The sequence below is a fragment of the Mercenaria mercenaria genome, chromosome 8, assembly GCF_021730395.1.
Source record: "Mercenaria mercenaria strain notata chromosome 8, MADL_Memer_1, whole genome shotgun sequence".
Classification (NCBI taxonomy): Eukaryota; Metazoa; Mollusca; class Bivalvia; order Venerida; family Veneridae; genus Mercenaria; species Mercenaria mercenaria.
Window position 1 is genome coordinate 333,320 of NC_069368.1, and position 25,330 is coordinate 358,649.

The 25,330-nt window shown below is 37.2% G+C and overlaps 1 protein-coding gene across 1 annotated transcript in view; it reads right to left on the reverse strand.

The window, feature by feature from the left end:
* LOC123565561 (probable E3 ubiquitin-protein ligase HERC1) overlaps positions 1–25,330 on the reverse strand; it is a 182,289-nt gene that overhangs the window by 1,107 nt on the left and 155,852 nt on the right. Inside the window, exons 53-69 of the mRNA XM_053550306.1 lie at positions 23,617–23,752; positions 23,165–23,322; positions 22,604–22,795; positions 21,979–22,117; positions 21,475–21,656; positions 19,705–19,860; positions 14,972–15,197; positions 11,805–12,052; positions 10,971–11,201; positions 9,260–9,429; positions 8,400–8,565; positions 4,737–4,813; positions 3,528–3,699; positions 2,806–2,886; positions 1,883–2,035; positions 1,136–1,269; positions 519–690 (exon numbers count right to left, since the gene is read on the reverse strand). Coding sequence (XP_053406281.1) covers positions 519–690; positions 1,136–1,269; positions 1,883–2,035; positions 2,806–2,886; positions 3,528–3,699; positions 4,737–4,813; positions 8,400–8,565; positions 9,260–9,429; positions 10,971–11,201; positions 11,805–12,052; positions 14,972–15,197; positions 19,705–19,860; positions 21,475–21,656; positions 21,979–22,117; positions 22,604–22,795; positions 23,165–23,322; positions 23,617–23,752 — 2,793 coding nt within the window. The remainder of the gene's footprint in view (positions 1–518; positions 691–1,135; positions 1,270–1,882; positions 2,036–2,805; positions 2,887–3,527; positions 3,700–4,736; positions 4,814–8,399; positions 8,566–9,259; positions 9,430–10,970; positions 11,202–11,804; positions 12,053–14,971; positions 15,198–19,704; positions 19,861–21,474; positions 21,657–21,978; positions 22,118–22,603; positions 22,796–23,164; positions 23,323–23,616; positions 23,753–25,330) is intronic.

Sequence of the window (25,330 nt, forward strand, 5' to 3'; positions counted from 1 at the left end):
TACAAACATTTCTGGTTTAATTTATAATCATTCAAAGAGATTTCTTGACTGATCCGTCCTTGTACACAGCATCAGTCTGTAGACAATGCTTACACAACAAACAAATTTTTAAAAACTGGATAGGGTGTTGGCCACTCAACAAAGAGGTAATCAGCTTTAAAGCCCATTGCAGTCACACCTCTTCAAACAAAACCAGTACTAGTTTTACAAGGAAGCGAACTTCTAAGTGATTCAAATAAGCTTCAATGTTGCTTTCAACACAGTCAAGCTAAAATAAGTAAGTACAGACTAAACAATTTTGCTGCCCAGTTTTCTGCCAATCGCAAGGATTTTTACTTTTCCCCTTTACAAGTAGCTGAACTCAGTATCTCGAACTCCAAGGGACCAAGGGTTTTACTTCGATATAACCAAAAATCAACTTAAAATGATATTTTCTGCACGTATTTCTGGGACTGGACTCGGATAAGTCAGTTTAAGATATCTAGTTTAACTGTATGTTCATAATTTATCATACTCACTCTTCCTGAGCTGATTATCTGAAACCTCATTGGAATATCAGCAGGATTTACTGGCATCCTCGTGCGTCCAGAAACAAAACGTAGAAACTGTATTCTCTCCTCATTGCTGAAAGATTCCAGGACTTTCCAAAACCAAACAACCATTTTGTTCTGCTCGTCAATGCCTCGATACCTGTCATAAGAAAGTACATGTACTGTGAAATATTTGATATTTCTGAGGGACTCATTTTCATGATTGGTTCAATCCAAGGAATTAAATCTGAACACTTAAAATTTCTCGTACTTTCAAGCTTTAAGGGGCCCATGTGGCCGTGTGGTTAAGGTCCCCGACTTCAAATCAATTGCCTCTCATGAATGTAGGTTATGGTTCTTAGACTACTTACATCTTCTAATAATGATAAACAAGTGTGCAAAGTTTCTAAGCCAAAGCTCATAGATTCAAGGAAAGAAGGGCATAAAAAAATCTTAACCAACCTCAAAAACGCTGATGACCAAGTGAAAACAATACTGTGTAATATTCTTTCAAAAGTAAGATAAGCTAAAACTAAATATTTTAAAATCTTTATTAGTTGTGGAGGGCAATTTTTGTAGACTTCATTGTTATACTGACAACATACCTGACAATTTTCTGTAAGACATCCACCTGTATATGCTCGACACCACACACCAGCTGTTCCAATGATTTTGCAGTAAGCAGGGACAGTAAGGGCACAGGTATAATCCATGACATGCCTTCTCGTATCAATGCAGCCTGTCAAAACAAAGAAAATGCAGTTCAACAAGAAAAATCAACACAGCTGTAACTTAGAATCTCAAATTCCAAACATTTGCTATCCAACATTTAACTTAACATGATATTTTTGTGCATGTGTTTCAGGGCGAGACTTTAAGGTGTTTTCTAGACAGTGGAACTTTGAGATAATCAAGTTTGAGATATAGAATTTCAGCTGTATTTTGTCATAGATGAATTTCTGATGCATTTTACTATGGCTCATTTTGTGTAAGATATTAATTAACACAATAAAACTTGCTTAACCAGTTAAAATCTTAGAAGTCGCAAAGTTGATAATTTAACCATTAAATAAAACTAGACATGAAAAGTATCCAATTTTGGCAATAAGAGTTTAGTATTAAGTTAACATTCTACTGACCTATCTTAGGTTAATTCTCAAATAAGCATGTAAAAATATTACTATTTTCTGATTCACATACTCTTGTGTCATACTGTCAGATATGCAATAATGACCCAAATAGGGTTCTGACCCAGGACTGTCAAGGCAGAGTGGTCAGAATAAAGACCACCAGAACACAGCACCTTAATGTAAACACAGTATACAATCCAGAGCTGAAATCATTTTTGTTACCATGGTATCCATTTCATGCAGTTTAAAGGTGATCACATTCTCCACATATTCCTGTCTGTTATGGAAGTTTAGAGGTAGATTACGTCCTCCTGGTATAACAGGCACCATCCGACCATCTAAAGACTGACCCTCAAAACAATCTAAAGGAATGAACTGAAAACAGACAGAAATATTATCCATAACAAAGACATTATCTAAATCCCTTATCCTGTGACTTTCACTCTTTCTTTTTTATCACACTAAATGAAACATATAATCTGACAGACGTTCCTTGTTAGCATAGTGCATTTAACATATGACTACGAATTAAGTGGATTTCTGTCTGAGGGAAATGGTCTCTATGATGCTCTGACCTCCATTTTTCATTCACTGATACAGAATTCATGAACACTGGTCAGGTTAAGTGGCTGTTGCTACATGCCTCTGATATATCAATAATATCTTTTTACCATTTGACCAACTGAACTTGTTTTTGATTATAGTCAACCAAGTTGAAAACTTGACCTAGGCAACATCAAATCTAATGTTCTGGCAATGTTTCATGTAGATCAGGTAGAAAGATTGCCTCCACAGCAATGACAAATTGTTTTTTCTATGACTAAATGCAGTAACCTAGTTTTTTACCCAGTATGACCCAAAGTTCCTAAAGACAAACATTCTTGCAATTTTCAAGTAAATAAAGTAAAAAATGTGGCCTCTAGAATGTTATTAAGAACTGTTTAAGGATATGATCCTGAGATCTAGTTTTTGACCCCTGATAACCCTATGTTGAACTTTACCTAATATTCATCAAAATGGACATTCTATGTTTAATGTAGATCAAGTTCAAAATGTAGCCTCTGCTGTGTATGTATATTACTTGACCTAGTGACAGAAAAATTGACAACAACAGGGTGATCCTCAAGGAAGAGTAGCTTACTCACCTCATGGAAGTTTGTTTCATTAACACCTGTCTCCTGTATTTCAAGAATACCTTTTAGACTCTGTATATACATGTAATCAATCTGTAAATAAAAGTTTAACATATACTACACATACATGTACATCTCTCAAATTTATTCTGTATACTGTGAAATCATTAATATTCATGGGGGACTAATTTTTGTGGATTTTGTGGTTGAGTTAATCCACGAAATTTAATCCTAACAGACAAGTAAAATTCCCATTAACTTTATGTTCAAAAGTTGAAATCCACGAATTCATATCCCCATGAAATTGCCGTTTTGACCCAAACCATGAAATTTCATGCCCACAAAATTAAATGATTTTACAGTATGCAAGCATCAAAACAACAATAGCTATCAATATTTCACTGCACAGGAAAGCCTGTACAGATTGAAAACCTGCCCTTTTATACATTTTACAGTAGAATATCTGTATGCTACATAATTGTAAATACTTTTTTATCCAGTAAAATAAGGACCCACAACTCTGTAATACTTTGAATGACCCTGAAAAAAAGAATCAACATCTACACTGCATCACTTGTATGAAGTTTAGTTGGAATCCCTTTAAAAACATGGAGTAAGTTTGAGCAGACATATTGCATGATTAAATTTATGTTAATGAATCCTTATACACACCAAACCAGCTTATATTACAGGGGTATTTACAGAAAATTTGTCAAAGAAATGTCTAAAGTAACCTCCTCTATGTCTTCTACTTTGAGCGGTGTACCAGCAAGCAGTTTCCATACACATGGTGCCAGGTGAAGGTCTAGCGGTTTCTTTGTACGTATAGCCACACCAAACAGCACACCAAGAAACTTAAACATACCAACATACTCGTCCGACTTCAGGCTTGGATTCAACACATACCTGCAACAATGAGATCTGACAAACTAACCTCTGATGGAAAACAAACTTATAAATGTTACAAATATTCAGTCTTTTAAATTGTGTCTTACACTTAACTTGTATGAAACTTTGATCAAATGTGATAAAACGAGCCATATAAAGCTCACTTCAATTCCAAAATGTGTAAGGCATTGGCAAATATATAGAGTTTTTCGCATCTGCAAATTCCGGAGGCCATCATGGATTTCTCGGAGGGCATCATGATTTGAGACTATCACCCTTGACTTTCTTGAACCCCAGATAACCACTTAATTATTCAAAAATTATCAGGCGACCTCTCATGCACACAAAACCCCTCTCAGATACTAGATTATTATGAACTGAGGTTTTATAGTTTTCAATGGTAATGGGTTACATTGTTATGTGAGGAGGCCCTCAGGCATACTTTGATGCAGGGCTCCGGAAATTTTGATAACTCAATCGGTCCGAAACGAAAATCCTGATATCGGCACTACCCCAACCGCCGCATTCTCAATATTACACATTTTGTAAAACATGATAGAGTAAAGAAATAAGCATGTCATTCATTAAATATGAGTTACCGGTCACCGCGAGTTACCATACAATGAAGACAGTTATTCAGTGTTATGAGTGATCGTTACTTTGTTTAAATTTCGATGTTTTTCCGAGAAAATACATTGCAGTCGGCTGTCTGCAAACATTAAAGGATGTGCGGCGCGAGCACTGATTGCGTCACATGCTAATTACGGACTGATTATCAAAGTGACAATCAGACCGATTGACACGTTTATTGATTATCTGAAGGTGCGACAAACAATTTCCTGCTTGACAGGTGGTCGTGTATTGAGATATCAGACCGAAATTTATACTTTTCTCCATTTTTAAGGGACCGATTTTTTTCGTTTTTTCACTTCATGAATCGGTCTGAAAAGTCAAAAATCGGTCCAAAACCGACAAACCGGCAAATTTCCGAAGCCCTGCTTTGATGTATCTAATACAGTTCATCTCATTCCTCAACCCCATCCTTCCCCTCTTACCTGTCCTGATTACTACCAGTGTCAGTGCTGCTGTTTGGTGTAGGCAATAACAGAGGTATCACTCCAGACTCTAACTCCTGTAATATAAATGTTGAACAGATAACTACGTTAAATTGACTTTCATTTCTGAACTGATTTAAATATGTATTTCTAGTTTATACAGTTTACTTTCAGTTTTATTCAAGTGAGATACTGTTCATCGAAATGGTGACTTGGTGTTTATAATAAAAACAAGAAATTGTTGACGGACGCACGGATGGACGACGGATGAAGGGTGATCACAAAAGCTCACCTTGTCAATATGTGACAGTGAGCTAATAATTAACACTTTCATCCTGCATTTATACAAGATATAACCAAAAATTGGTTGGTTAAAGTTACAGCATCGGCTTGAAATTTTGAAAACTTTTTCAGAATTTTGTAATGAAACAATAACCACTGTATTGGAAATGATGTAACTAAGTAAAACAAATGAATGGTCACATTAATGTTTTTTTCAAGAAACAAGAAAATTATAGCCACCTTTCGAATCACTCAACAGCATTGAGGTAGAAACAAAAAATCGAAGAAGTCTTCCCACTTCTCCCCAAAGTCTCCCTACTTCTCCCTAAATCAGCTTGAGGGAGAAGTGACTTCTCCCAAAAAATTTGACCTAGCTAGACCTCTGATGGCACTAGAAATTTTTCAGATATATGCAACATGCACTTTTAAGCACTTTATGTGTATTTATGACTTAGTCAAGGATCATAACTCCGGTATGGTTGAGTGAAATCCCAAGCAGAACACCAGGTGCACAACATAACATGCTATATAACAATACCGTAATTTTTCATACTTTCAAACTACTGCCCTAACAACATCAGACAGTCTTTAAGTCTACCCACTCTAAATTAACTAAGACATTACATTTATACCTTTACATGGTAGTTTACAACATGAGCTGTTACAGAAAATAGCATGCTTAACAATTTCCATGCTGTTCAGTGAAATATGGCATAACTGAGTAAGCAAGAGCTTTTACTGGAGTGACGAGTGCCCCTATTTTGATGATGTCGGACAAAATTTAAGTCTGTGTAAATAACAGAGATAGACTGGCATTGCATCTAACTTTAACATGAAATTCTAAGTAAAAGGGTGGCACAATTCATAAAATATTGTTGCCAGAGTAACAGAACTTGTGTTATATGATGTGGGTGAAGATGTGGAATAACTAGAAGATGCTTTTGCAAAAAAGCGCATGTCTCCCCAAATGCAAAGTGGTATAGGCAAGAAGTCAATAGGAGTCAGGAGCGAAAGTCAAAGAGACACTGATGGTTGGCTGCAATAGGGATCACCTACTTGGCATGTCCAGTCATCCTGCTAAGTTTCAACACTCTTGGCCTAGTGGTTCTCAAGTCACTGTTCAGGCTCCTGTGCCCTTGACCTTTGATCAAGTGACCCCAAAATAAATAGGGGTCATCTACTCTGCATGTCCAATCATCCTATTAAGTTTCAACATTCTATGTCAAGTGGTTCTCAAGTTATTTTCCAGAAATGATTTCACATGACCAGGCCCCTGTGACCTTGACCTTTAATAGACTGACCCAAAAATCGATAGGGGTCATCTACTCTGCATGTTCAATTATCCTATGAAGTTTCAACATTCTGGATCAAGAGGTTCTCAAGTTATTGATCGGAAATGGTTATCAATGTTCAGGCCCCTGTGACCTTGACCTTTAACGGAGTGACCCCAAAATCGATAGGGGTCATTTACTCTGCATGAGCAATCATCCTATGAAGTTTCAACATTCTTGGTTGAGTGGTTCTCAAGTTACTGACCGGAAATTATTTTCCATGTTCAGGCCCCTGTGACTTTGACCTTTAATAGAGTGACCCCAAAATTAATTGGGGTCATTTATTCTGTATGTCCAATTATCCTATAAAGTTTTTACATTCTGGGTCAAGAGGTTCTCAAGCTATTGATCAGAAACAGTTTTCCATGTTCAGGCCCCTGTGACCTTGACCTTTAACAGAGTGACCCCAAAATCGATAGGGGTCATCTAGTCTGCATGACCAATCATACTATAAAGTTTCAACATTCTGGGTCAAGTGGTTCTCAAGTTACTGACCGGAAATGGTTTTCAATGTTCAGGCCCCTGTGACCTTGACCTTTAATGGAGTGACCCCAAAATCGATAGGGGTCATCTACTTTGCATGTTCAATCATCCTATGAAGTTTCAACATTCTGGGTCAAGTGGTTCTCTAGTTATTGATCGGAAATGGTTTTCAATGTTCAGGCCCCTGTGACCTTGACCTTTGACGGAGTGACCCCAAAATCAATAGGGGTCATCTACTCTTCATGACCAATCATCCTATGAAGTTTCAACATTCCTGGTCAAGTGGTTCTCTAGTTATTGATCGGAAATGGTTTTCAATGTTCAGGCCCCTGTGACCTTGACCTTTGACAGAGTGACCCCAAAATCAATAGGGGTCATCTACTCTTCATGACCAATCATCCTATGAAGTTTCAACATTCTGGGTCAAGTGGTTCTCTAGTTATTGATCGGAAATGGTTTTCAATGTTCAGGCCCCTGTGACCTTGACCTTTGACGGAGTGACCCACAAATCAATAGGGGTCATCTACTCTTCATGACCAATCATCCTATGAAGTTTCAACATTCCTGGTCAAGTGGTTCTCTAGTTATTGATCGGAAATGGTTTTCAATGTTCAGGCCCCTGTGACCTTGACCTTAGGTGGAGTGACCCCAAAATTAATAGCGGTCATCTACTCTACATGATCAATCATCCTATTAAGTTTCAACATTCTGGGTCAAGTGGTTCTCTAGTTATTGATCGGAAATGGTTTTCAATGTTCAGGCCCCTGTGACCTTGACCTTTGACGGAGTGACCCCAAAATCAATAGGGGTCATCTACTCTTCATGACTAATCATCCTATTAAGTTTCAACATTCTGGGTCAAGTGGTTCTCTAGTTATTGATCGGAAATGGTTTTCAATGTTCAGGCCCCTGTGACCTTGACCTTTGATGGAGTGACCCCAAAATCAATAGGGGTCATCTACTCTTCATGACCAATCATCCTATTAAGTTTCAACATTCTTGGTCAAGTGGTTCTCTAGTTATTGATCGGAAATGGTTTTCAATGTTCAAGCCCCTGTGACCTTGACCTTTGACAGAGTGACCCCAAAAACAATAGGGGTCGTCTACTCCAGCAGCCCTACAATCCTATGAAGTTTAAAGGTTCTAGGTCAATGGTTCTCCAGTTATTGCTCGGAAATGAAGTATGACGTACAGACAGACAGACGGACAGGGCAAAAACAATATGTCTCCCCCAGAGGTGGGGAGACATAATTACTTTAAGTTTGAATCAAATCCATTCAGTAGTTAAAAGAGACAGAGTGTAAGTGAATCAAAACTTTAACCAGAAATTCTAAGTAAAAGGGGAAATAATTCATGAAATATTAGTGTGAGAGCTATAGCCCCTATTTCCCATGACGGATGTGATGATGAGGAATAACTATTTTAAGTTTGAAGCAAATCCAAGTAGTAATTATGGAAATAACGTGAAACACATCAAGACTTTCACCAGAGTGCTGATGCCAACGCCAGCTTGAACAGGATAGCTTTTCATATACTCCTGCTAAACAATTGTTACATGTAAACTTACAAGACACATTTCAGTGATGGTATCATCAAACACTCCACCGGCATCATCTGCACCTTCCCCTAGTAGCTTCACCTTCCACGCTCGTGCTGGCAACCGTAAATCTTCTGCTTTCAGTCTGATCACTTGACCAGAAATTTGACTGTAGACTGGACGGCATCTTTTCCCTCTATCACAAAGTTAACATAATATAAATATAAAGCAACTATTCAAAATTATACAAACATTATTTACAAAATAATGCAAATTAACATTAGCCCTCTTTACTGTTAAATCGTGTATCACAGAGGCTGTGTTAGTAGATAACACAAGGAATGGTTGGATGACAAGTGAAGTAGGTATATGTCTCGGTTTTGTACTTTCCCCAAGTATTCAAAGTGAAAAAGGAAAATATTTTTGTCAAAACAAAAGTCAAAGAGTTATTAGACCTGGTACATGAACTTGTCTTATGATCTTAAATGCATACTGATACTATCAGATAGTTTCATCATGATATATGTATGGACTCAAGAAATGGGAAAAGACTAAACAAAACAACTGTGTCAAAAAAGGTTAAGGGATTTGGTATGTGAACTTGTCTTGTAACATAATGTAAGTTTCAGCATGACATATGTATTGTTTCAAGAGGTGCTATTGGGCAGTCTTACCTTCTGCCTCCTTGGCTAACTGGTATGGTACTTACTCAATCTCTGCAAACTCATGACTGACAACAATCTAATATGAAACAGAGATGTAGGACCTAGGATTTAATGTCCCTAGTCCAAATTTCATGTACATCTTTCTCTTTGCCTTAGATCTAACATGTAACAAAATTTGGGTACAGAAGTTAATTTATCAAAACAATTTTTCTTGTATATTCTCACCTTGTAGCTATTCTCTTCACAGTGATTTGTGGACCGTAGTTTTTCCCCTGAATCATGGTTTTACCTATAGACCTCACCAGGGGCAGAGTGTAAACCCTGGGGGCAAGTAGAGGTCGTAGATCCCCAGTCAGTAAACCTGCTATACCACTTTCAAACTGAGACAGAGATTCCTGTAAACATGAATTAAGAAGTAACGATTTCAGAATGAAATGCATCCATTTTTGGCATTCTGAGAAAAATAAGTTAAACATCTTAAAATGTTAATGGTTAAACAGACAAAATGGCTTTCAGAAATTGCATTCTCGTTGCATTAATTAGTTCTATAAAGATGTACAGTGCAACCTCTGTAGAGTAACACCCTTTGGGAGATACAAATATTGACTGTTATGTAGAGGTTGTTGTTCTGGAGAGGTAAATTTGATAGTGTATTTCAGCTTAGGGAAATTTTGATAGTGTTGTTATAGAGAGGGTTTTGTTTAAGACAGGGCCACTCTGGAGAGGCTGTAAACACTATGAGCAGACTGAGCTCTTTAAGACAAATAAAAATGATACTAAAATCTCAATATTACTAAAACTAGACATACAGCATTTTGGAATTAAGCAGGCAGTAATTGTTCAGACAATGAAAACTTAACTTCCAAAGTAAAACTTTTTTAAAGCAATGTAAACCATGTCTTTTATTTACACAGAACTTCAGTCAAAATGAACAAAACCCAACAAGGGAGTCATGAAAACACTGTGTCACCCACCAGAATTAAATTTTACCCCAGATGACTCGGTTTCCAATTTTACTTAGATTTCATTTAAACAACATTCTGACACGGTTTCATGAAGATTCGGCAGAAAATATGGATTCTAGGTCGCTAACACAGTTTTGATGATTAGATTTGACCTAGTGGTGCAATTCTTCACCTTAGATGACCCTGTTTCAAACCTGACATAGACTTTGTCAAAAAAATCACTCTCATCAACTAGGGTTTAGCTTTATGTAGACAGAAAATGTTGCATTTGCAGTAACCACCAGATATTTCTATATTTTGATCAGGTAACCTTGTTTCTGACCCTAACAAACCACTTGCAAACATACAAACATTTAGATCATGTTTGAAGAAGATCATGCTGAATATGTGACCACACCAGAGTGCTACAATTTGACCTCTTGACTTAGTTTTGGATCTCAGTTTCAAACTTAACCTCAATTTTACCAAGACAATTATTTTGGTAAGGTTTCATCATGAAAGATCAAGAAGAAAATGTTGCCTCTAAATTTCAACAGGATATTTATATCAATATGTGACCTGCTGACCTAGTTTTTGGTCCTAAATGACCCAGTAAAAGACTTGACCTAGACTTAATGGAGATTAACATTCTGTCCATGTTTTATGAAGATCAGGTAGAAAATGTGTCCTCTAAAGTGTAGAAATGGGACACAGTAAAAAAGCAGATCAATATATAAATGTGGCTTCTAGCATGTTAAATATGTTATTTCTAATATTTGGCCTAGTTCTTGATCCATGATGAACCAGTATGAGACTTTACCAAGCCAAATATTCTGACCGAGTTTCCTTAAGAATGGACAAAATTTGTGACCCCCCCATGCAAATAGTAAAATTGTTGATGACAGACACAGGGATATAGCAACAGCTCAACTGGAGCACTGTATGCTTGAGTGATCTAAAAATTAAGACCAGAGCATTATCAAAGATCTCACCTTAGGAGTTGTGAGAGGAAGTAAACGCCATGTGGAATAAATTATATCAGAATAATGATGCAGTAGTCGAAGGCGACCCTTTATATCATGTATGGAATATTGTGAAAGACTAGAAAACTGTAGAGGAATGTTCTCTGGTACACCCAGTAGCAATGGTGCAGGAATCCCTGGTAAGCGCTGAGGTGGTGGTGGACAAGTCCAGGCTGCTGAATGACTCTTACCAGCTGAGATCTGAAACAGAAATTGTACTTAAAATACTCATTCATCAAGGTCAGGTATATTACAAAATTTAAGACAAATGATTTCAATGACCCAAAATGGTGAGTGCTCATTTACATTTTAATCACCTAATGTAATTTTCAAGATGGTATGTAGAAATCTAAGGCTATTTTTCATTCTAACACGACCAGCAAATAACCTACATACATGTAGAGCAAAATCTATCTCGGGTTATTCTGCAATATACCACTCGCATGCAATGACGTCATCCGATCCAGGTGCGTAGTATGTTGTGTTAGAATCGAAATAATAAGTTCCAAAGTGTGCTTTATCATAGAATAACCAGAGTTTTTCGTTCTTATGCGAAACAATATATCACTCAGGCCTACGGCCTTCGTGATATATTTTTACGCATAAGAACTCAAAACTCGGGTTATTCTACGATAAACCACGTTTGGGAACTTATTATTTCTTAAGTAATTGACTTACTTCTTACTTTTCCAGGACAAAGCTGACAGTTTTCAAAATACATGATTTTTTCAGAGAAAAAAATTCCATGACTTTTCATTTTTTGTGCAAACATAACAAATTTAAACAAGCTAAACTAAACCATACCTGTCTTATATCTTTGCCTACAAGGCCGGGTACCAGCTGAGGTTCCCTGACAGGTGAACTTGTGTGTCCAAGCCCAAGCTGTCCATCAGAATTATTTCCCCAAGCCCAAATATCACCAGAACTAGTAAGGGCCAGGGTATGGTCCACACCCACAGCAATGTCATCAATAAAATAACTAGCCAGTGATGGCACATTCTGTGGCTTCATGTGGTTTCTAGATCTACAGTCTGGCTGGCCAACAAGACGATCTGTAACACAGAATTTCATACAGTAAAACTCAGATATAGTGAACAATACATTATTCTGCAATCTTTTGCCTTGTTTATTTCATGTAGAGATCTACCAGTACAATGAACACAGCTAGAGTTCATGTAGAGATCTACCAGTACAGCGAACACAGCTAGAGTTCATGTAGAGATCTACCAGTACAGCGAACACAGCTAGAGTTCATGTAGAGATCTACCAGTACAGCGAACACAGCTAGAGTTCATGTAGAGATCTACCAGTACAGCGAACACAGCTAGAGTTCATGTAGAGATCTACCAGAGTTCATGCAGAGATCTACCAGTACAGCGAACACAGCTAGAGCTCATGCAGAGATCTACCAGTACAGCGAACACAGCTAGAGCTCATGCAGAGATCTACCAGTACAACGAACACAGCTAGAGTTCATGTAGAGATCTACCAGAGTTCATGCAGAGATCTACCAGTACAGCGAACACAGCTAGAGCTCATGCAGAGATCTACCAGTACAGCGAACACAGCTAGAGCTCATGCAGAGATCTACCAGTACAGCGAACACAGCTAGAGCTCATGCAGAGATCTACCAGTACAGCGAACACAGCTAGAGTTCATGCAGAGATCTACCAGCTGTAGAGATCTACCAGTACAACGAACACAGCTAGAGCAAAAACTAGGCTTAAGGAACACATTCTTTTTGTCCAAAGGCAGTAATTTATACAGAAATTTAAAAAGTAAATGGTTAAAACTAAAATTTTCAGAGGTTTTCTCTTCAACATTTCATGTGCACCTTTTTTCCTGTAGATTGGAATAAACTGAGATGTTTTATTTCAGATAAAACAGCCATTCTCATTCTTGGAAAAGTAGAGCTACACATATTGTCCAAATAATGTACATTACCATTATGAGCATGTACAGCAAGTTTCAATTGAATATGTTGGAAAAATGAAGAAGATAATGGACTTAATAAAACCTTTAACCAATGCAGATACTGACTGCCGGGCTGGTAAAACAGCCCTTATTCCTCGAACAGTCAAGCTAAAAATAGAATTACCGTATATTCTCGGCCATAAGTCTACTTCGGCCATAAGTCGAGGGTCTACTTTGGATAAAAATCTTAAGATTTTCGAGTTGCCCCGACCATAAGTCGAGGGTTAGATCGATCTAGATCACCTGGCATCATAAATGCTGAAATTGTCAAGTGTAATGCTGGAAACATTTGGGTTTGGTAGCAAAATTATGCAAGCGATTTTTTATTTTGCAGTTTGTCAACGTTGGGCAAAGTTGTTTTCTTCTTCTCACCATCGTTAATGGACAATTTTTGGAAAGTTAGGGAGGAACAACAATGCCTCTTAACGACTACTATGGCACAAAATAATGTAAAAAAACATTGGTTCCAGCAAATTATCTTTTTTGTTTTCTGTTATATTTCCGCGCACCATCTTTGTGACGTTTCCGCGATAAATTATTTGTGCCGTAATAGTGTTAAAATGTATTGTTAGTTTGAGAGTCAAGGCATACATAAACAAACAAAAATAAAAAACAAAAATAAAAGACTTATTTCTTTATTACATGACATAATAATCGATCATGATTTTTTTTTCAAACCACTATTAAGTGACCAAAAAAGTTTTTTAAACAGATAAAATAGACAAACATCTGTTAATTAGCGTACATTAATAAGCGTGAAAAATAACTCAGTCTTAATAAACGATCATGATTTTCTTTTATTTCAACCATTATTAAGTCACCAAAAAATGTGTTTATAACATATAAAATAGACAAATATTTTGTTAATTAGCGTACATTAGCGTACATTGAATAAGCACGAAAAAATACAGTCATGTAATTTCATCAATAATAATTACGGATATAATCACACAAGATTTGTTTTCAAACAGTTACCGGTATTCTACGTACGTTTTGCTCAGTCATTAAAATCCTTCGAACTCACTATCGGAATCACTGTCATCTGCCAATAATGAAAGTAGATCGGCCTGTGAAATCTGGGGGTCATAGGGATCAAGACCCTCATTGTCATCTCCTTCGGAAATCTGAACATCATTATGAAAGTTAGCACTTTCACCACTAATAAACTCATCAAACAAAGCATCATCTTGACTTCCGTCCAACGAATTGGATATACCACACTTGAGAAATGATCTGATCACCATTTCATCACTTATACCGTCCCATGCATTTAAAATCCACGTGCACACAGTCACTAAGTCCGGCCGCTTTCTGTTTCCATGCTTAGTGAACTCATGCGGTCCATCTACCATCCACTGATTCCATTGGTGACGCATATTTACTTTGAATGGCTTATTTATGTATACCCCTGGTATGTATCAATCGATTAACACACAATAATAATATCTCAATTCAAACCAATAATCGCCTTTGTTACGATCTTTTTAACTTTACAGATCAAATGGCCATTAATTATCAGCAATTAGTGAAACGCCTTGTGTAAGTTTTATTGTTCACAATTCCATCTCTTCTAACAATCCTTCATTATTTCAATAAGATTTACGATTTTTCATATTTCTTTCTTCAAAATACTATAAAAAATACTATTAAATTTATACAAAATTAGTTTTGTTTAACTAGGGTAACTACGGAGCGTAACGGCAATTGTAATTTTTAGCCTAAACAATAAGCACGGAGAGTAGTTTCCCTTCACCAAAATGGCGAAAATATCGTACACAAACTTCAGAATGCATTGCGTTCGGTCCCAAAATTTGAAAGAGGATAATGACTGTGTTTAGTTATGCAGCCATAAGTCGACCCTTGAATTCAGAACATATATTCTGACCAAAAATTCTCGACGTATGGCCGGGGATATACGGTATCCCATACATCTGCTTTAAAAATTTCATTATTTCTTAGAAAACACCTTATCAAAGTATAATAAAAATGTCTCTCACCTTGACCCCAAGTGTAAATCCTTCCATCTTTTGACAGAGCCACAGAAAACTGGGCACCACACAAAACTTTCTTCATCGTGATCCCTTGAAGGGCCTCTATCTTTGTAGGTACAAGAACCCTTGTGGTGTTGCCTAGACCAAGCTTTCCGTAGTCACCATCTCCAAATGACCAGACAGTGCTGCCATCTGCTGACAGGCATAAGCTGTGGTTCAAACCACAAGATACCTGTAATCCATGTATATAAACCACTTCAATGAAAGAATTTTCAAAAACAGTTTCAAAATGACACTGATCGAACATTTCTGTATTTGATCAAAGTGAAACAAAATGTAGCAATTTAGTCTGCATGGCAAAATAATTATAATAACATGGTTAATTCCTGTTAAGTTTTCAGACTTTTATTCTAGATGTATTTCATTAATTACGGAAAATTATTTCTTTACAAAATCAGGAAAAAACTGCTTTTTCCCCTGATTTGGGAATGTGGCTGTCGCCTTTACAATTGAGAAAAATGTGTCACAAAACATCTAAATTGGGAAATAATAAAATGTTACATCTACGAAAAAATGGTCATAAATGCATTAAGTAAGCATTAAGTGTCTTGTGTTTCACAGTTTCAGATGTTTATGGTTTCAGTCTTGGTTGAAAAAGTAAAAAAATAATTTTCTTTTAATAAAAACTTTTGGAAAAACACTGGTTCAACCAACAGAAATGTATCAACTTAAAATATTTTTTGCTAATTGAGCAGTGAGAAAACGATGCCATAAAGTCTAAAATGATTGCCTCTGCAGTTAGCCATATAAATTTCAAACTTCTTTATCTTCTACATCACTGGTTTGATTGTTTTTAGCTCACCTGTCACAAAGTGACAAGGTGAGCTTTTGTGATCGCGCGGTGTCCGTCGTCCGTCCGTGCGTGCGTGCGTCCGTAAACTTTTGCTTGTGACCACTCTAGAGGTCACATTTTTCATGGGATCTTTATGAAAGTTGGTCAGAATGTTCATCTTGATGATATCTAGGTCAAGTTCGAAACTGGGTCAAGTGCCTTGAAAAACTAGGTCAGTAGGTCTAAAAATAGAAAAACCTTGTGACCTCTCTAGAGGCCATATATTTCACAAGATCTTCATGAAAATTGGTCAGAATGTTCACCTTGATGATATCAAGGTCAAGTTTGAAACTGGGTCACGTGCCTTCAAAAACTAGGTCAGTAGGTCTAAAAATAGAAAAACCTTGTGACCTCCATAGAGGCCATATATTTCACAAGATCTTCATGGAAATTGATCAGAATGTTCACCTTGATGATATCTAGGTCAAGTTCGAAACTGGGTCACGTGCCATCAAAAACTAGGTCAGTAGGTCAAATAATAGAAAAACCTTGTGACCTCTCTAAAGGCCATATTTTTCATGGGATCTGTATGAAAGTTGGTCTGAATGTTCACCTTGATGATATCTAGGTCAAGTTCGAAACTGGGTCAAGTGCGGTCAAAAACTAGGTCAGTAGGTCTAAAAATAGAAAAACATTGTGACCTCTCTAGAGGCCATATATTTCGTGAGATCTTCATGAAAATTGGTCAGAATGTTCACCTTGATGATGTCTAGGTCAAGTTTGAAAGTAGGTCACATGCCGTCAAAAACTAGGTCAGTAGGTCAAATAATAGAAAAACCTTGTGACCTCTGTAGAGGCCATATTTTTCATGGGATCTGTATGAAAGTTGGTCTGAATGTTTATCTTGATGATATCTAGGTCAAGTTCGAAACTGGGTCATGTGCCGTCAAAAACTAGGTCAGTAGGTCAAATAATAGAAAAACCTTGTGACCTCTCTAAAGGCCATATTTTTCATGGGATCTGTATGAAAATGGGTCTGAATGTTCCTCTTGAGGATATCTAGGTCAAGTTTGAAACAGGGTCATGTGCGGTCAAAAACTAGGTCAGTAGGTTTAAAAATAGAAAAACCTTGTGACCTCTCTAGAGGCCATACTTGTGAATGGATCTCCATAAAAATTGGTCAGAATGTTCACCTTGATGATATCTAGGTCAATTTTGAAACAGGGTCATGTGCGTTAAAAAACTAGGTCAGTAGGTTTAAAAATAGAAAAACCTTGTGACCTCTCTAGAGGCCATACTTGTGAATGGATCTCCATAAAAATTGGTCAGAATGTTCACCTTGATGATATCTAGGTCAGTTTTGAAACTTGGTCACGTGCCTTAAAAAACTAGGTAGGTCAAATAATAAAGTAGGTCAAATAATAAAAAAACCATGTGACCTCTCTAGAGGCCATACTTTTCATGGGATCTGTATGAAAGTTGGTCTGAATGTTCATCTTGATGATATCTAGGTCAAGTTTGAAACTGGGTCAACTGCGGTCAAAAACTAGGTCAGTAGGTCTAAAATTATTTAAATCTTTTGACCTCTCTAGAGGCCATATTTTTCAATGGATCTTCCTGAAAATTGATCTGAATGTTCACCTTGATGATATCTAGGTCAGTTTCGAAACTGGGTCACGTGCGGTCAAAAACTAGGCCAGTAGGTATAAAAATAGAAAAACCTTGTGACCTCTCTAGAGGCCATATTTTTCATGAGATCTTCATGAAAATTAGTGAGAATGTTCACCTTGATGATATCTAGGTAAAGTTCAAAACAGGGTCATGTACCTTGAAAAACTAGGTCAATAGGTCAAATAATAGAAAAACCTTGTGACCTCTCTAGAGACCATATTTTTCAATGGATCTTCATGAAAATTGGTCAGAATTTTTATCTTGATAATATCTAGGTCAAGTTTAAAACTGGGCCATATGAGCTCAAAAACTAGGTCACTATATCAGATAATAGAAAAAATGACGTCATACTCAAAACTGGGTCATGTGGGAAGAGGTGAGCGATTCAGGACCATCAAGGTCCTCTTGTTATGAATGACTGGACAATGACTTTCATATAACAAGAGGATCATGATGGTCCTGAATCGCTCACCTGTCCCCACGTGACCCAGTTTTGAACTGAGTTTTGTTTGTTTGTTTGTTTTGGGTTTAACGCCGTTTTTCAACAATATTTCAGTCATGTAACGGCGGGCAGTTAACCTAATCAGTATTCCTGGATTCTGTACCAGTACAAACCTGTTCTCCGCAAGTAACTGCCAACTTCCCCACATGAATCAGAGGTGGAGGACTAATGATTTCAGACACAATGTCGTTTATCAAATAGTCACGGAGAACCTAGCCTCGCCCGAGGATCGAACTCTCGACCCCGAGATCCGTAGACCAACGCTCTTACCTACAGTATGACGTCGTTTTTTCTATTATTTGACATAGTGACCTAGTTTTTGAGCTCATGTGACCCAGTTTCAAACTTGACCTAGATTTCATCAAGATGAACATTCAGACCAACTTTCATACAGATCCCATGAAAAATATGGCCTCTAGAGAGGTCACAAGGTTTTTCTATTATTTGACCTACTGACCTAGTTTTTGATGACACGTGACCCAGTGTCAAATTTGACCTAGATATCATCAAGGTAAACATTCTGATTAACTTTCATGAAGATCCATTGAAATGTATGGCCTCTAAAGAGGTCACAAGGTTTTTCTATTTTTAGACCTACTGACCTAGTTTTTTACCACACTTGACCCAGTTTCGAACTTCACCTAGATAGCATCAAGATGGACAATCAGACCAAGTTTCATACAGATCCCATGAAAAATTTGGCCTCTAGAGAGGTCAAAAGTCTTTTTATTATTTGACCTACTGACCTAGTTTTTGATGGCATGTGACCCAGTTTCGAACTTGACTTAGATATTATCAAGGTGAACATTCTGACTAACTTTCATGAAGATCCATTGAAAAGTATGGCCTCTAGAGAGGTCACAAGGTTTTTCTATTTTTAGACCTACTGACCTAGTTTTGGACCGCAGGTGACCCAGTTTCAAACCTGACCTAGATATCATCAAGATGAACATTCAGACCAAATTTCATACAGATCCCATGAAATATATGGTCTCTAGAGAGGTCACAAGGTTTTTTAATTATTTGACCTACTGACCTAGTTTTTGATGGCACGTGACTCAGTTTAAAACTTGATCTAGATATCATCAAGTTGAACATTCTGACCAACTTTCATGAAGATCCATTGAAAAGTATGGCCTCTAGAGAGGTCACAAGGTTTTTCTATCTTTAGACCTACTGACCTAGTTTTGGACCGCAGGTAACCCAGTTTCAAACTTTACCTAGATATCACCAAGGTGAACATTCTGACCAACTTTCATAAAGATCCCACGAAAAATGTGACCTCTAGAGTGGTCACAAGCAAAAGTTTACACACGCATGCACGCATGGACGAGGGACGCTGCGCAATCACAAAAGCTCACCTTGTCACTTTGTGACAGGTGAGCTAAAAACAAAATTACGATGGGGAATTTCTTCCTCTTTTATCATAACAGAGAGATTCAACTTTCAAAGCAAGCAAGTTGTTCAATAAGTAAAATGTCCAAATCATAGCACTGACTTATTAGCTATTTTTGAAAACTCGACTACACACTTTAATCACAGAGAACTCTGAACTGGTGGTTAATTCTAATGTAGAGTAAAATACCATTTTTAAATTATAGACCCGTTTATAAGCTACTGAAATGCTTTAGCAGCTTTTTACATTATGAAATTGCAATGTGATAACTTGTGAAAATCTTTCAAATCTATCACAGTCAATATTACTTCTATTGATAAGGTAACCAGAACACTTACATAACCCACTTGATGTCCCTCTAAGGCAGAGACTCGTGTTGGGAGCTTCACGTTAGCTGTAGAGCCGAGACCCAGTCGTCCATAGTCACCATTACCAAACATGTAAAGTTTACCATCCGCTGTCACTGCAGCACTGTGCTTAAAGCCACATCCAACCTAAATATACATGTAATATACTTCTCAATTCCACTTCAACTGAAGACAAAGTTTGGTTTCAATATAATATTAAATCTAATTTAGAAATCTGTATTTTTGTTCCACAAAATAGTTTGTTCTTCAACTATAGTAGATAGTTATTTCCATATGATACTTTGCATAATAAAATCAGTTCTGTGTCCACTGGATACTGCTATCTCTCCTATATATTAACCTGTTTATAAATTAAAGAAGTGAAAAAAAAAACAAATATGAAACTAGAGCTGCTTTTGAGAAAAGCGCATGTCTCCCACAACTGCCTAATCATTTAGTGATTCAAAGTGGTTTGGGTGAATGGTTGCTATAGTGATTCCAAGTGGTTTGGGTGAGTGGTTGCTATAGTGATTCCAAGTGGTTTGGGTGAGTGGTTGCTATAGTGATTCCAAGTGGTTTGGGTGAGTGGTTGTTATAGTGATTCCAAGTGGTTTGGGTGAGTGGTTGCTATAGTGATTCCAAGTGGTTTGGGTGAGTGGTTGCTATAGTGATTCCAAGGGGTTTGGGTGAGTGGTTGCTACAGTGATTCCAAGTGGTTTGGGTGAGTGGTTGCTACAGTGATTCCAAGTGGTTTGGGTGAGTGGTTGCTATAGTGATTCCAAGTGGTTTGGGTGAGTGGTTGCTATAGTGATTCAAAGTGGTTTGGGTGAGTGGTTGCTATAGTGATTCCAAGTGGTTTGGGTGAGTGGTTGCTATAGTGATTCAAAGTGGTTTGGGTGAGTGGTTGCTATAGTGATTCCAAGTGGTTTGGGTGGTTAGGGTGAGTGGTTCTGATCAGTAATTCAAGGGCCATCATTTAAAAGTGCCAGGGCCGATTTGGCTAGTTATCGAACTTGGCCGAGGACTTATTGGCAAACACATTTTGTTGAAGTTTGGTGAAGATCGGATGAGAAATGTCTGACTTAAGAGTGCGGACAAGATTTGTGACAGACATACAGACAGACAAACACACAGGAGTAAATCAATATGTCTCCCACACCACAATGTGGTGGGAGACATAATTACTGTGAATTTTTATTAGCCCCTTAATTTTTTTTGTGTTTAGTCATCTGTAAAAGTTCTCCAAAATAAATTGTTAAAGTTTCACAGAATAATGTATTAGAATCAGAAAATACAATATTTGGATAGAACAAGAGCTGTCACTAATGGTGACAAATGCCCCCGCAGCGCCTTGACCTTTGACTTGGCAACCCTGAACTTTGACTTGGTAACCCCAAAGTCAGTAGGGGTCGTGTACACAATAAGTACTATCAGCATGTGAAGTTTGAAGGTCCTGGGTGCAGTGGTTCGCGAGTAAAGTGCCTTCATGCAAAAAGTTAACGTTTTGAGGAACGAACTAATGAACGAATGGACGGACAGTTGAAAACTTACATGCCTCCCTTTGGGGGCATAAAAAAGACATCAGTATTATACTCCCTCCCATTCATATAACGTGGATGGAGGTGGGGAAGCAGAGAAAATACATTTTACGTTTTCTATGGTCAGAAATTGAAAAAGAATCTTACAATAGGAAGAGCTAAGAAAAGCTACTGACAGATATACTATATCTGAACTTTGATTCCATTTATTACTGCAACAGACCTGAATTATTTCCTCTCCTTGCAGAGCCTCAATCTGTCGCGGCCTTCTCTGACGATCGCTGTTGCCGTGACCTAGCTTTCCGTAGTCTCCATCTCCCCAGCTGAATACCTCCCCGCTCTCAGTTAGTGCCAGACTGTGACCGTCTGAACCAACAGATGTAGCAAGTTGTGTTACAACAAACCCTGTGTAGTTTTATAAAGTATCATTAAATTAGTCATCAGACTCAATACACACTATCATCTTTTTCTTCATTGAGTTTTGATAAACTCAAACTCTTACGCATCACAAATGATTTGAAAATGCTTATAGCAACTCCATTTTTAAGTAGTCATATTGTTAAAAACATGTGTAAAATACTGAAAATATCTACAGCTATCACTGAAGCTGATGTATGAACCCCAAAAACAATGCAGTATAATATACCTTACAATAACTGATGCACAGAATCATCTATTAATTCAAAATACAAACAAAATTCCTTTACATTTAGTTCAGTTTACAAACCTTGTAAAGAAGACAATACTGTCAGGTTTTTAAGATCATCTGAATTTCCCTGTCCGAGACGACCATAACTTCCTTCACCACATGCCAGCACAGTACCATTTGCTTGGATAACAAACGTACAGTTCTGCCCACAGATAATCTGTAATCAACAAATGACAAGTTCTTCAAAACCATTTTATTGACCTTCAAAGTTTACAAACTGAAGTTAAAAGAATCTAAAAGGACTAATTTCCACAGACTTTTTCTTATTTTCTTAAAAATTTATAAAACACATTTCTTTTTGCTGAAACCATGAAATTTTATGCCCACAATTTTTTTTTAAAAATCACAATCTGCTAAATTCTGTAGAGCATTTAATAACAAAGTGGCTTTTTCCTTCCACAAAGTATGAAGATCAAATCTGACCTTTGAGCTCCAGCTGTGATCTTGACCTTTTACTTACAGACCTTATCGTCTCATCACCACCTACCTATATCCCAAATGTAAAGTCAATAGCTCGAATGGTTATTGAATTATGCTCAGGACAACAAATATGATGGACAAATGGAAGGACAGATAGGTACATGCAATGCCGTCACATCCCTATTTTTCTGAATAGGCATATAAAAACATTTTACAATCCTACCTGCTGAGCTACAGAATAAGCTGACACATTGACGGGAGTGAGAACAACTCTGCCACCCTCACATAGCTGTCCATGTCTCTCATAACCCCACATGTAAGCCTCACATTTACCCCCTATCTGCCAGTCCTCGGGACTCTGTGTTGCCCAACTCATAATCTCTCCATCAGTAGTGAGGTTCCATGCTTTATTGTCCTATAAAATACAGCATTTTGTATATGACATCATGTAGCCAATTCAAATATTAAGTTATACATGTTTCATACTGTTTTACACTGTTGGATCTGAAGCCGTTTAAACAGCTGAAGTATCTTTTTGATATCTTAGTTATGAGAAGGAATACCACAGTTGTCCCTGAAAAAATTAGTTAAGGCACAGGCACTAATCAACATTTTCTAAGCCAGCTCAATGTCTTGAACTTGACAGGTATGAAGGTTCAAAGGTCAGCAGAGTTAAAGTCTGATATAAATCACTTTGTCACGTATATCACAATATTTATGATTAAGGTGCATATCAAAAAATGAAACACACAAAAAATGTTTCACTATTGCTATGAGTACATACGGAAACTGTATTGGGGAATTTATCCTGAGACAAGCCTGTGTTCAACTGTTTGAAACTTTCCGGGAAATCTTGTCCATCCATCAAGCATGCAGATGTTTTCAATGCTGAAGCATACGTCAACAACCATTGCCACTCTGGTACCAATATCTGACCTGGTTCTGACATATAGAAAACAAACAAATTCAGTCATTTGCATTGTAAGTATGTGCAACTATAGAAACTTAAATAACCTGAAATTAATGCAAAACAGGGACCTTGTCAGTAACTGTCTAGAAATTTTCATGTTCACATAATGTAATCGTAAGGAATGTCAGGAAATGAAATGTACAAAGAAATCCAGCAAAATCAAATCGCATGAAGTGTGAAACTTGTTAAACCTTATCTGAGTAAGGCAACTGAGGGTACAAAACAAACATACGAATAACCGTGACAGGAACTATTTTTATACTCACCAATGACTGCAAATCTATGATGTGGAGGTAGAGGCATGTAACACAGTACAGTATCTAATCTCAGTGCAACACAAAATGAGCATAAGCTTTGCAGGTAGTCACTATGCATCAACTGTTCTCCACTCATAACTATCGGCTACAAAAATGAAAAGACTTGTTTGATTTCAGGGAGGGGAAAACGTAAATAAATAAAATTGTGAAACCAAACAATAAAAAAAATAAATTAAAATCACACCAAAAAAATTCTTCGTGAAAAAAAAATTGTTTGGTTTTTGTGTGCATGAACAATTTTTTGGTTTTCGCTGTTTTATCTTTTTTTAGAGCATTAACAAGGAAAAATATGGTACAAGTTTTATAATGTTGGACATAAATCTAGTAAAATGACCAAGTAAGTAAATGGTCTGAACATTTTAGAAAATGTAACAATATTACTACATTAAAGAGGTGACAAATCAAGCAATATTACTATAGTAAAGAGGTCGCAAACTGCACAATATTTCTAGAGTAAAGGTGACAAATCAAGCAAAATCGCTAAAGGAAACAGGGGACAAATCAATCAAGATTGTAGAGGCAAAATGATTGAGCAATATTATTACAGTAAAGAGGTAAAAAAAATAATCAAGGAATATCATCAGAATAAAGAGGTAACAAACCTTAACTTTTCTAGAGTAAAGAGATGACAAATTTTGCAATACTAGAAAAGGGTGGCATACTGCACAATATTTCTAGTGTTAAAAGACAAAATAACTGAGCAATATTTTAACAGGAAAGAGGTGACAAAGCCACCAAATATACTACAGTAAAGAGGCAACAAGAGCGCTGCCAAGCGGGGCAATATATGCCCAAAGGGTTACATCAGAGGATGGGAGCAAAATTTAAAGAACTTGACTGCTGAAGCCCAAAGGACAGGAACGACAATAAAGAAGAAATTTCAAAAAAAAAATTTTCCAAGTCCTCAAAAATACATCTAAAAATTGGATGTACCATCCATGTTGTACCACAGAAAAGTAGTCTTGGTTTTTCCCTACGATCAATAATAAAAAAGTTTCAAAATAAGCTACTTATAGTAACAAAAAAGGGAAGTAATTCAAAAAAAAATATTGTAAGAGAACAAAAAGAGATCTGCCAAATAAAAACAAGAGCACTGCAATGCAGAGCAATATACACAAAGCAAAGTCATATATGACCTTTGACCCCTAAGTGTGACCTTGACCTTGAAGCAAGTCATCCAAAACATGCGCTCTGCACGTCAACTCAGTGTGGTGAACATTTGTGCCAAGTTTCTTTGAAATCATTCAAGCAGTTCAAGAGTTAGAGCGGACACAAAACACACTCATATGACCTTTCACTCCTAAGTGTGACCTTGACCTTGAAGCTAGTCATCCGAAACAAGCACTCTGCACGTCGTCTCAGTGTGGTGAACATTTATGTCAAGTTTCTCTGAAATCCTTCAAGCAGTTCAAGAGTTACAGAGCAGACACGAAACACACTCATATGACCTTTGACCCCTAAGTGTGACCTTGACCTTGAAATGACACATCCAAAACATGCACTCTGCACGTCGTCTTGGTGTAGTGAACATTTGTGTCAAGTTTCTTTGAAATCTTCAAGGGGTTCAAGAGTTACAGAGCGGACACGAAATTGCTAACGGACGGACGGACGGACACCGGGACCATAACATAATACGTCCCTTTGGGCGTATAAAAAGTGAAGC